This window comes from Girardinichthys multiradiatus, chromosome 1, assembly GCF_021462225.1.
Source record: "Girardinichthys multiradiatus isolate DD_20200921_A chromosome 1, DD_fGirMul_XY1, whole genome shotgun sequence".
Classification (NCBI taxonomy): domain Eukaryota; kingdom Metazoa; phylum Chordata; class Actinopteri; order Cyprinodontiformes; family Goodeidae; genus Girardinichthys; species Girardinichthys multiradiatus.
Window position 1 is genome coordinate 32,940,712 of NC_061794.1, and position 13,094 is coordinate 32,953,805.

The 13,094-nt window shown below is 40.8% G+C and overlaps 2 protein-coding genes across 2 annotated transcripts in view; one reads left to right on the top strand and one right to left on the bottom strand.

Annotated features, from left to right (window-relative positions):
• Nucleotides 1–13,094, bottom strand: part of LOC124868933 (protein bicaudal D homolog 2-like) — a 51,072-nt gene that overhangs the window by 30,872 nt on the left and 7,106 nt on the right. The window lies entirely within an intron of this gene.
• Nucleotides 3,720–5,076, top strand: LOC124868984 (E3 SUMO-protein ligase ZBED1-like). Its single transcript, XM_047366664.1, has 5 exons — nt 3,720–3,855; nt 3,964–4,172; nt 4,277–4,399; nt 4,508–4,600; nt 4,705–5,076. The coding sequence occupies exons 2-5, from the start codon at nt 4,128–4,130 to the stop codon at nt 5,053–5,055; spliced, it is 612 nt and encodes a 203-aa protein (XP_047222620.1). The 5' UTR covers nt 3,720–3,855; nt 3,964–4,127; the 3' UTR covers nt 5,056–5,076.

Below are 13,094 nucleotides of genomic sequence, written 5' to 3' on the forward strand. Positions count from 1 at the left end.
CTTGAGTTTAGGCAACATTTGAGGGAGGTTATATTTTAGACGCATGTGGCCAAGTCTGTAATTTCCCAGTGAGCAGTCCACTCAATTTACAATTCGACCAAAGTGCAGAACCATTAGGTCTTAAACTTCATGTGACTGAGGATACAATCTATGAGACCAGTGAACTCTGATCTTGTTTTGTTTTAATTTTCTCACCCTTTTAGAATCATGACTTTAGGACTTCCTCAAACTATTCCCCACAACAGAAATGAGGATCTGTGTGTCCAAGTGAAACAGAACAGATTTCTGCGTGGGTGAACTGATACAGACCATCAGAAGGAGGAGGAGTGTTGCTATTCTTGTGCTTTTAGATTACATGAAGCCTACTTAATGCGACGATTAGTTTTACAGAGTTAAACTTCAAAACAAACACTGCAGCAGTTTTGTTCAAAAAGTATTGCTTTGAGTTTATGTCCCACACCTTCCATGGAAAAGGAATGTATCGCAGAATAGACACAGACCACATCGTTCACTGCTTGTTTTTCCAAACACAAAAGCTTTCTGCTTATGATTCACCTGACCTGTGAGGCAAACACACAACAAGGAAGGGGGATCGGGGTCTCGCAAGTGAAAAACAGATCAATACATCTGTTCTCAGAGGCATCTATCTTCTTATTTTTGGCTACAGTGCTCCTGGCTAAGATTAGTGTATTTGTAGGAGTGAGGGAAGCAGCGAGGTCATGAAACACTGCAGACTCTAGATTGGGTTAACATGAGAAAATCTGTTTGAAAACACCTAAAACCCAGTTATAGCAACTATGATGCAATGTAGAGTGAAATTTGTAAACAGAGAAGTGTAGGTTTTCAGCTGACTTCTATGTAATCACCTAAATTACCATGGATGACTAAGACTTTGAGGTTTCACAGCCCTAGACATGTACTGATGTAATAAATGAACGTTTTGGCCACATCTGTAAACCAGAGAGTGGGCTGATGCTGAACTGAGATTCTCAGTCTCCTCAGCAGCATTCTTGGACTGTAAGAGTCTGTAGCGAATGCTGAACAATAACACTGTGTGGTGTCGACCGGTTCTGTTACTCATACACAGATGGCTGGAGAGCCGGGGTCGACTCTGGATGCCAAAGCAGTGATTCAGCGACCTCATCAGTGGTAGGGTTCTCATTGTATGCAACTGCAGAGGAAGAGAGTAGGAGCAGGAGACACACAACAGGAAACACACACACACTGAATTCAATCGCCTGCCTTGTGAATCTCAGCTCACGTGGAGTCATAGTTTGTGATGATAAATAGTCCTGCTCTTTGTCTTCGTCTTCCCATTGGTCTAAATTCACCAACCACTGCACATCCAGCAAGTTCAACACAAACTGCCCCGAGTTGTGAGTTAATTCCACATTTAGCTGGCCATGTCTCTAGAGGTATGGGGTGAAAATGCATCTTACAAGTAGGGGAGGGTGCCAAACTTCGATTCTTTTGTGGTACCGTTAGGTATTATTCAGTCAACTCAGAGGTAAGAACGATACAGAGTCAGTTTTACTTGTGACAAGGGTAGCCCACTTTGCAGTGCAACTACAAAGTTTTGACACCCAAGAGAGAATTGAAAGATGTCAGAGATGTGGCTGTGACCGCAGATGGGTGGACCAGTGTGGCACAAGACTACAGGTCCTTCTCAAAATATTAGCATATTGTGATAAAGTTCATTATTTTCCATAATGTCATGATGAAAATTTAACATTCATATATTTTAGATTCATTGCACACTAACTGAAATATTTCAGGTCTTTTATTGTCTTAATATGGATGATTTTGGCATACAGCTCATGAAAACCCAAAATTCCTATCTCACAAAATTAGCATATCATTAAAAGGGTCTCTAAACGAGCTATGAACCTAATCATCTGAATCAACGAGTTAACTCTAAACACCTGCAAAAGATTCCTGAGGCCTTTAAAACTCACAGCCTGGTTCATCACTCAAAACCCCAATCATGCATAAGACTGCCGACCTGACTGCTGTCCAGAAGGCCACTATTGACACCCTCAAGCAAGAGGGTAAGACACAGAAAGAAATTTCTGAACGAACAGGCTGTTCCCAGAGTGCTGTATCAAGGCACCTCAGTGGGAAGTCTGTGGGAAGGAAAACGTGTGGCAGAAAACGCTGCACAACGAGAAGAGGTCACCGGACCCTGAGGAAAATTGTGGAGAAGGGCCGATTCCAGACCTTGGGGGACCTGCGGAAGCAGTGGACTGAGTCTGGAGTTGAAACATCCAGAGCCACCGTGCACAGGCGTGTGCAGGAAATGGGCTACAGGTGCCGCATTCCCCAGGTCAAGCCACTTTTGAACCAGAAACAGTGGCAGAAGCGCCTGACCTGGGCTACAGAGAAGCAGCACTGGACTGTTGCTCAGTGGTCCAAAGTACTTTTTTCGGATGAAAGCAAATTCTGCATGTCATTCGGAAATCAAGGTACCAGAGTCTGGAGGAAGACTGGGGAGAAGGAAATGCCAAAATGCCAGAAGTCCAGTGTCAAGTACCCACAGTCAGTGATGGTCTGGGGTGCCGTGTCAGCTGCTGGTGTTGGTCCACTGTGTTTTATCAAGGGCAGGGTCAATGCAGCTAGCTATCAGGAGATTTTGGAACACTTCATGCTTCCATCTGCTGAAAAGCTTTATGGAGATGAAGATTTCATTTTTCAGCACGACCTGGCACCTGCTCACAGTGCCAAAACCACTGGTAAATGGTTTACTGACCATGGTATCACTGTGCTCAATTGGCCTGCCAACTCTCCTGACCTGAACCCCATAGAGAATCTGTGGGATATTGTGAAAAGAACGTTAAGAGACTCAAGACCCAACACTCTGGATGAGCTAAAGGCCGCTATCGAAGCATCCTGGGCCTCCATAAGACCTCAGCAGTGCCACAGGCTGATTGCCTCCATGCCACACCGCATTGAAGCAGTCATTTCTGCCAAAGGATTCCCGACCAAGTATTGAGTGCATAACTGTACACGATTATTTGAAGGTTGACGTTTTTTGTATTAAAAACACTTTTCTTTTATTGGTCGGATGAAATATGCTAATTTTGTGAGATAGGAATTTTGGGTTTTCATGAGCTGTATGCCAAAATCATCCATATTAAGACAATAAAAGACCTGAAATATTTCAGTTAGTGTGCAATGAATCTAAAATATATGAATGTTAAATTTTCATCATGACATTATGGAAAATAATTAACTTTATCACAATATGCTAATATTTTGAGAAGGACCTGTATTCCTTGACTGTTTCAGTCCACTTTGTGAGAGAGGTACCTGAAGGAGAAAATCCTGCATACCAGGGAAGTCTACACATCACAGACAGGGAATGTAATAGCCAAAGAGATAGTGGATAGTCTAGCAATGCAGCTAATATAAATAAATAAAAATTAACATTAGAAAGATTGCCTGTTTTGCTCATTCTCTAAACATTGCTGCTCAAAAGCTGTACACTATACCGGCCATCTCAAAGTGGGCCGGAAGAATCCGAGCTACAGTGGTGTGGTTAAAGCGGTGCAGCTTGGCTAAACCTATCCTTAAAGAGAAGCAGCGTCTTCTCGGTTAGTAGAAATCAAAGTAGACTAAACTTAGTGCAAAATTATATGGCTAAATCAATCATTGAACTATTACAGCAAATACACAACCTGTTTGTAAACCACACACACACACCGTGTTTCTCTAGGTCTTCCAAAACATGCAGTCATTTCAGATGTGAAGAACAGGTGGAACAGCCTGTTCCTGATGTTGGAGCAATTTCTGGAGTACTTTCGTACTATCCAGGCAGCCTCCATCGACCCTCGGTTAAAAATCAATGGAGAAGGACAGGTATTGTGGATGAGGATAGACTGCGGGATTACCTTATACTTTTATCAAAGTAAACTAATGTGCTGGGATGTGGTCTAACTAATACAACAATGTGTATATTTTCTTCAGACTGGAGAGACTTTCTGATGATGATTTTAGAAAACAAGAACAGTTTGTCAGAGTTATGAAGATACTCTATACTTCAACCATCTGCATCTCTGCTGAAAGGAGTCCACCTTTGGGCCAGATTCTGCCCATTTTGGGGAAGCCTCAGCATCACTTCACAGTTCCTGATGAGGACTCCTCCTTTACACAGGCTATCAAGGACAAGATATGGGGTGATCTCTCAAAAAGTTACCAAGTATGTTGCATAATTGTTTGTTGTTTTCATTAGGTATACTCAGAGACAACATGACTACTATATTATGCTTTTGTCTTGCAGGATGAAAGAATCAGGCAGTTCTTGGACGAGAGCATAGCCTTAGACCCAAGATTCAAGATGAAAGTACGCGATGAAGTGTGGACCAGAATAGAAAAGGAGCTCATAAGGAGAACCTCACAACAGGTGTGTGTTTATTGTCATTGATAATATTTATTCCTGTTCAAATGTAGCTCTGTTTATATGACTCCCATTATAATCCATTGAATATTGAATAAAGTTGTAATGTTCTAGGCCCAGCAGATGAAGCAGGAGCTTGAAGGGACAGCTGGTGACCATGATGACAACTCTTCTGACGAAGACTGTGGAGCTGCAGTGACAACACTGGTAAAATAAAAGGATACAAAGCATCCTCTTTCCCCACTATTTCATTTTCCATAACAAAATTAAATTGTTGGCATCTATTCTTTTATTCTTCTTTTTGTTTCCAGAAAAAGCCAAAGCTCTCTGCCCTTGAGGAACTATTTGCTGATGAGGACATGGTAGTTGAAATAAGACAAGAGAACAGTTTTAGCACCACGGAGAAGATTCAAGAAGAGATCCAGCGGTACAGAGGTCTACCATCTACCCTAACCTCTGTGAATCCAGTGACCTGGTGGTGGAATGTGAGGGACACTATGCCAATGCTATCAAACTTGGCAACCAGGTATCTCTGTGTGCAAGCATCATCCACACCCTCAGAGCGTACATTTTCTACTGCCCGAGACACCATCAGCCGGGAGCGGGTTTGTTTGTCTCCTGAGAAAGCAGATATGTTAAGTTTTCTGAAGAAAAACTGCTAAGTTAAAGGTCCTCAGTATGTAACAGTGAGCATTAGACACTAGACTTGTCACTTGTTTGCAACAGTTCTTTTGCACTGAAAATAATTTTGTTATGTAAGAAAAATACCTGGAATGGAAAAATCTGAGTTAAAAATAAAACTCAAGATTTGTACTTTAAGATGTAATGTAATTTTCTTTTTGTTAGAATTGATAATATAAAACTGGTATCGAAAAAAGTATCGTTCAAGAACCGTTATCGAACTGAAGGTATTGGTATTGGTACCAATATCGAAAATGTTTGATTCTTACCCAGCCCTACTTACAAGCCTGTGGCTTCAAGACGATGACCCTCTACTCTATACTAAACAGACCTGGTAATTTATTTGTCTGGGATTCAAAAGAACAAGAGCATGAAAATATAAGAAACAACTTTTTTTTTTTTTCAAGGAAGTCTCCATTTGTAAATTCTTGACAATGTAGATCCTTACATTAACACTGAGGTTTTCAAAATGTTGCCAGCAATTCCATGACAGGTTAAACATAAACATAAAACAGAGCAACTTTGTTGTACTCTGTTCAAACCTCTGTTATCTGCTGAAAGCCATGGTCTCTCTAGCAGCCCAAATGAATACAGTAGAACATACAGCTTCTTTATAAATAGCTTGTTACATCTAGGCACTTCCTATGATTTCATTGTTAAACGCCACACTAATACTAAACATATATACCTTTTATTGACGATAAATGGTATATTTATTCATAGAACACAATAAAATAACCTCAGTTGCAAGTGATTCCCAGGTAAAATAAAAGATATTACACAATATACAACATATATAAGAAAACATTATACAACCAATAAACAAGTAAATACAAAACGGCATTTGTTTCAGTTACTGCAGCTAGTTAATGTTTATGTAAGGTGGGTTCAGTGACTGGAAAAAGATTGGATTTTGGACTTTCCAACTGGATCGTCACCTGTCTTACACCCAGGACATTTGTGATGAGTAACATAGCAGCTAATCATTTACTTCATCAGGGGAGTAGAGAGGAAATGAAAGACAGATTAACTTTCTTCGTGATATAAATCCGTTCATAGCTGATCTAATTCTTGATATTTGAGTAAACCTTTACAGTCAGCACCAGCAAACTAGAAATCACTGAAAAACACTGCCGTAGCACAAAAAGAACTCTACAAGAGTAGGAGGAGAAAATGGAAATATTTTACAGTGAGATGACTGTAAAGAGTTGCAACGCTAAACATCATGAGCATAAGAGGAGAATAAGGAGGTGAGAGAAATGCTAACCAGGGAGGCAGAGATGTTTCCTGGCACAGAGCCACCGATTCTCGGCAAAGCACAGAGCCGTTGGGCTATTATTCACACACAGGCCTGGGCAATTTCACAGACTGAACACACATACACTCCTACCCTATTTTCAATTCAAGCGGTGCACACCTTGCAGTCAGCCATTCTGCATCTCCCAGTGCTGTAGTCATGCTGATGCTTGTACTAGAACCCATCTGGAGAAAAGGAGCAGGACATGAGATCCTCACAGGGGTTCCACCAGCACTGAAAGCCCCTTACACACAGGCAGAGCTGTGCGTGCCAGTGGCAAGAAACGCAAATGACAAGACAGCAGAGGTCAAAGAAAAAGGCTGCAAAAGAAATGCTCTTGCCTGAAGTAGCAACTACTCATAAGACTGAAAGGCATGAAGCTCTAAAAACAACCAGGAAGCTGCAGCAGGTGGGGGCTGTGTTTCTTTCCATCAGAAAAAAAGAAAGACATCAGAGGAGATAGCAGACACATACAATAATTGCACACATGTATTAGTGCACTCAGTGTTCTACACGCCATGCACTAATAACACTCATGAGGCTCATTAGAAGCACTGACTGAAAGGCTGATCCCCAAACATAAAAATATGAGAATCAGATAATTGGCAGGAGCTCGGTGATACACATCTGCTTCATAAACACTCCCTGCTTATAGAAGCCTGTAATGATTCAGCATCGGTTCACACTTCCAGCAGCTCTGGCTACATCTGATGTTTTATTCTGACATGGGAAAGGCCAATAATCAGAAGTCAAGATTAGAGATTCTGAGTGAAGTGATCCTTTGGTAAAACCAGACACCACATGTTCAAACATCACGCTAAATTATCATCATCATGCTTTTAACAAAGGCTGGATCACAGAAAAATAAATCTTCAAAGGGTAAAGCACCTGCGTCCAAAAAAAACACCATTTGAGGCTACATTGAAGGTGTGCAGAGACTTGTTCCTCTGTTATTACAGCGTAAAAATAGTCATTAAGGCCATAACAGCAAACTAAGGAATCAGTCATTTTCTCAGCATTCAAGCTGGTAATATGTGAATAAATCATGATGCTGGTGAGCTAATATAATGTGTGTGTGAGCACACCAGAAACACACAAATAGATTTTGTTTGAACTGGAAATAAGACATTTTCTGGTGATTTTCTGGTTCAGGTGTACTACAAGGTTATAAACTAACTGCTTTCATTATTTCACCCAAACAATCACTAAATAACAAGGAAGCATCTGTTTATTCGTTTGCTGAATCTATTGTTGTGCCGCTACATTATGAAGGGAAAAAAAAGAGGTCTCAGGAGGGCGGCAGGAATTCAATAGGCGTCCTATCGCACCCGTAGGTCTGCGTCGGAGCTGGAATCTGGTTTCTTTATCTCTGGATGCTATAACAGCACCAGCTTGGAGCATTCACAACCTCAGTCATTTGCATTGCAAACGTAGCCTTATCTGTGCCTGCCTGTAGTCTGCCTGCCGCTTCCTCTTTCTGCCAGGCAATCTGTCTAGATGAGATGTCCCAGGTCCACGCGCCCGCACCCCAGGGGAGTAGGCGTCGTTATGGTTACTAGGCCAATTACAGTGACAGAGCGGGAGGTGGCCAGTTAAGGCAAGGGTTGCACAGATGGCCGTTTTATTTCTCTTTCCTCGTATACTGGCAGCAGCGCTCACCCTTATTGTCAGAGCTCTCCAATAAGAGGTCTGGTTGAACAAAAATCACAATGCTCGCTGATTGGTTTGATTATTTTCATTTTTCTTTGCCATTTTAATCAGGTCTACAGCATGGCAAAAAAAAAAAAAATCATAGATGGTTTTTCAAGATAGACTTTTAGACTTTTTTCCAAAGCCGTTTGCTCATTGTGAAACCTTCACATACGCTTTTCCCAACAGGAAAGCCTTTTATTCCGAATGACAGAAATGATCAAGAAGGAAAGCAGCAGGGGCCATGTGTAAACATACAAAACATACAGATGCACACACACATCTGAGAGGCTCACACACACACACACACACACACACACACACACACACACACACACACACACACTCTTGTTTTGCTATATGTAGTGAGGACCATGTGTTGACTCCCATTGACTTCCATTGATTTTCAGTCCTTTTCAACCCTTTCTATGCCCTAACCCTGACAATAACCCTAAACCTAACCATTACCAGTGCATGCCTAACCCTAACCTTAACCTAAAGTCAATTCACACTTTAGTCCTAAACCTAACCGTTAGCAAAATAGGTCGTGAGGACCAGCAAAATGTCCTCACTTTGGTACAAACGGTCCTCAATTTGATGGTGAAATCGGGAAAATGGTTCTCACTGTGATGCCAAGACAGGAACACACACACACACACACACACACACACACACACACACACACACACACACACACACAGAATGATCTATCTTTAATGTTAAGAAGCTTGGAGCTGGGACTGAAGCAAAAAATATCTATTATTCCACAGATAAAAGCGAAAAGTAAATCAGAAGGACTTTAATAGACTTATGTTCTATAGAAGCCACTAATGAAGTTCTCCATCATTATTTTCGAGCCTTCAGTTAGTGCGAGGACATTTTTAATAAACAGGGGTAAAGCTCTGACCTGACTGGGAGGGGATTCTATAAACCAGATTTGCCATTTTCCAGTCTCCAATATTTCCACTTTAAAACAGTGATTTGTCATTTTTGAACAACTCTATGTTCTTTATTTTCGTCATAATAAAGGTTGAGGTTGTTCCTCACCTTTCTACACTGCCCTCTATCTCTTCTCAACACATCTAAACCCCAGTTGGCAGTTAAGTGGTGGGGATTCTGCCCTTGTTCCCGGCCAAACACATAACAATGACTTACTTTGCAAAACTACAGTAATACAATTCTCATGTTCCTATTGCCAGCGAGGCCAAGTCATGAGAGCCAGGGGGGCAAGTGTTTCATGTTGACTTTGAAAGAAGTAGGTGGTAGCTCAGTGACATTACTAACACTCTGTTTTTAATGGATTTTATGCAAGTGCAAAGAAACACAGTCAATGTCAGTAAGATCTTTGAAAATAATGGCTCAAAACATAAATCAGGTTTGGGTAATTCATTTTTCAGAAAAGCCACATGAGTATCTAGTCTGTTCCTTTACAAACAGAATCACCTTACCATTGAGTTCAGAAATGACATCAGGAATTTGCATTGGGATTTTACTGTTTCCAAAACTCTGTGACCTCTATCTTGGGCTCTATCTAACACCTGTATACAACGTGTGCATTCATGACAATTGGATACAACGGCCTACAAACATTGCACTGCAAAACGTCACCTGCCATATCTTTAATGCAAACACTGATACTGTCTAGTGGTATTTTTGCAGCCCTTACTTAGTATTCCATGTATTGTTAAGGACTATCAGTAGTTTTAGCACGAGCCAGCATTAGTACACACACAAGGTTGCTAAGATAACAAACCAAAATGACAACAGGTTCAAAACAAAAGCTGTTTTTTCTTTAAATAAAATTTGTGTGCAGAATTAACACTTTATGCATGTTTAATTTCTGTTTTTCTATTGACCACCTCACGCTGGTACGGGACATCTAAAGGATTTAGCATTTGGGCCCTAAAATGCCCAGGCTGGATTTAGATTATTGCTGAATACATCTTCTTTGTTAAGCAAAAGACAAAATCTAAAGGGAAACTTTAACAGACGGTTGGATAGTCCCAGAACTTTAAACTCTTTCAGCCAGCTGATAGAGTATCCCCTATACAGAACACCAAGCAGGTTCCCACAGGAAATCCATGCATTGCCCTGTAACCCCTCCCTCAAAACCCATTTCCCCTCTCTGTCTGCTTTTCTCAATTACCCCTGAGAGTCTGGCACATATCCACTTACAATCTCAGCTCCTTTCATATCTCCATCTTAAAGTTTTAATGTTCCTTTCAGCCTCCTGCCTGACTTCTTCCATTCCATTTGCTTCTCTTCTGATAAGCCAAGCCTGAGGGTTTCAGAGTGCGGGCCCAATGAACGTCCCGTATTGCAAACTGTAACAGGGGGAACCAGACTGAGTAGTATTTTCACAAAAGGGGGCCTGGAGAGAGCAGAGAGAAGAGGGGGGATGGAGGAAGGTTGCAGGGAGCGAGTGTGGGTGGAATGTAGCCTTGCTGCTTTTTTCTGATGGCACAGTGGTGTTAAAGCGAGACGAAGCCCCAGGGGGAAGGGGGTTTGCTAATGTTTAAATAGATGGCCTATTAAAAGTATACAGTGCTTCAGAGAATCTGGGCTCTGGTTAATTACTTGGTGTGACACAGAAGACACCACTCTGCAAGTCAGAGAATAAATACGATAAGTGGGCGAGGCTGAACTAGACGTGGACGAGCCAGAATGTAATCACATCATCAAAAGGAAACATCTATCTACAGCTTTATCTTATTATCTACTGTTTCAAATTAGAGGACAGCCCAAGATGTTGAAGTAGAAAATGCAAACAAAACTCCTGTTTAGTGGTAGAGCCATATGGGTGGAGCATGTCAAAGCCTTCAGATATGTATATCTGATGGTGGTGTGGGGCATAGGCCATCTGTCTACTAGAACCAACCCCACGTTTATTTCTTTAAGTCATGCAGATGAAGCTCACACCAGCATCTTTGAATTGTTTCCTCAGGAATACTTTTTAAACTACCATTTGGCAGATGCATTTAAAAATGTTCATTAAACAGGGTTCCAATAGATGTTTGATTCTGGGAGATTCTGTATTTTTGACCTTCAAGTTAGCAGAGTTCACAGTCCACTTTCGGACCATTTAAGTGTGAACACAAAAGGATGGATGGATGGATGGGAGGATGGATTGATGGATGGATGGATGGAAGGATGATGTTTCCTACATACAGTATGTGCCATCTCTTTTCATTGACAGACATATCTGATTTAAATCAGCACAAGAAATTTTGAGTTCCTGTATGGAAAGTATCACTAGTGTCCCTCGGTATTGTAAAATAGAACCATGTGAATACATACAGCACGAAAAACAAACACTCTGCTTTCATATAAACAATAAAAATGATGGTGAGACTGAGAGCTGCATAATGAGGAGACTTGCTTAATGAACCTGATGTGGTCACTTCCCCCCCGATCACTGAAAAAAATATCCGCACCGATAAAGAGTCATATTTCATATAGTTCCTCTCTGCTAAAAACAGACTCCTCGCATGTAAACAGGATGCAGAGCTGGGGGAAGGGGAGGCCAGCTTCCACTTCTTTTCAATAGAAGGAAAAGAAAGATTTGATGGAGAATCAACAAGAGACCTTGTGTTTGAGATAAGACTCAATCAAACAAAGCTGCAAACAGGCCCCGGAGGTCCTCTACATGTTTCTTATGAGGGTGCCGTTATGTCAATCATGTTGCTTAGACTATGCAGCAAAGAAGATAAGGAAAGTCTGCAGGCAGTCTGATACAAGCCTCAGATAAAACCTGTGGGCTCTCTTTAAAGAGGAATACAGGTAGGATTTGTTAGACAGAATTACCAACCTGTCCTCAACCCACATTTCACTGATTCAACCCTTTATTTTCCCTTCTTTTTGCAGGGTCAGGAATAAGTCCTTCTATATTGTTTTAAATAAAAGTAATTTGATCATATTATATAGATTTTAGTTTAAAATCTGTGTAAATACCATGAAATTGTGGTGTTTTTATTATAGCATGTACATTTCATACGAATCCTTTTCGAAGTTTCTATAAAAAGGATGATCAGGATTTTATCAGCTTGTGAAACTATGAGCGGGAGTGATAGGATAAGTACGTATTGTGTCCACCTACACTTCCCTCCATGTCAATGCCAGAATGTCATTTAGAAGAAGGAAGAACAGGAGACTGCCTTTTGACTGAGTGAACCATGTTGTTGTGTAAGGCATACAGTCATTGCCATGACCTCATGCTCTGCTTTTAGCCTGGATTCCTGCCTCATCTGGTCCTTGTCTTCAGTAAATGGATTACAGTGATAGAATCATGACCCTGCAGGGCTGCCATAAAGCTCTACAATACATGTACGTCCGATTTCATTCAAAAGCTCATGCAGTCTTTAAAAACTGCAGCATTCCGAATTGGACATTACGCTCTGTTGTTGTTATACTGTAAGCATGTGAGTATGGTGGTGTAGAGAGATAACTTTCTTCCTGTCGGATGCCTGAGAACAATTAATTGTTAGCCTGGTGAAATTATCCAAAGAATAAAAATTCACAGCTTGAATTCGAATTAAATTAAAAAAAAAGGCAAAATCACAGTTTGAGGAAATTTTAAGAGGTTTATTTATTCAACTTGCAAATGACAGGACCAAATCAATGGGCTTCTGGGAAAAAAAATGATGGGCCAAACAGAGACCTCCCCAACATGTGCACTCAAAAAGTGCAAGGCTTGCACTTTTTACCTTAATATAACAGAGGTTCACGCTTCAAACTGCGCTTTACTAAGAGTGCAAACTCAGGTCTTTGTCAATTTATGCCGCAGAGAATTTATGCAATTATATTAATTACTGTTTTCATTTTTGATTAAGAATGTGTTATTTTATGAAGAAAGTGTCATCGATTACTACATCACCCTGCCATTAGTGGCAATATTTAGTACTTTAACAACTGCTTTAGTAGATAAGAGAAAATCCTTAATCTACTTTATTTTAGCAGAAAGTATGATCCCCTAAAGAAAAGAACAGTGAACGTGTTGCATTTATACAGTGATTCCTAAATGATTCCCAAACATTT

Coding starts and splice junctions, on each gene's coding strand:
- LOC124868984 (XM_047366664.1), top strand. CDS start 4,128: ATGAGGACTCCTCCTTTACACAGGCTATCAAGGACAAGATATGGG. Junction 4,173..4,276: donor TATCAAGGACAAGATATGGG/GTGATCTCTCAA, acceptor TTTGTCTTGCAG/GATGAAAGAATCAGGCAGTT. Junction 4,601..4,704: donor GAGCTGCAGTGACAACACTG/GTAAAATAAAAG, acceptor TTTTGTTTCCAG/AAAAAGCCAAAGCTCTCTGC.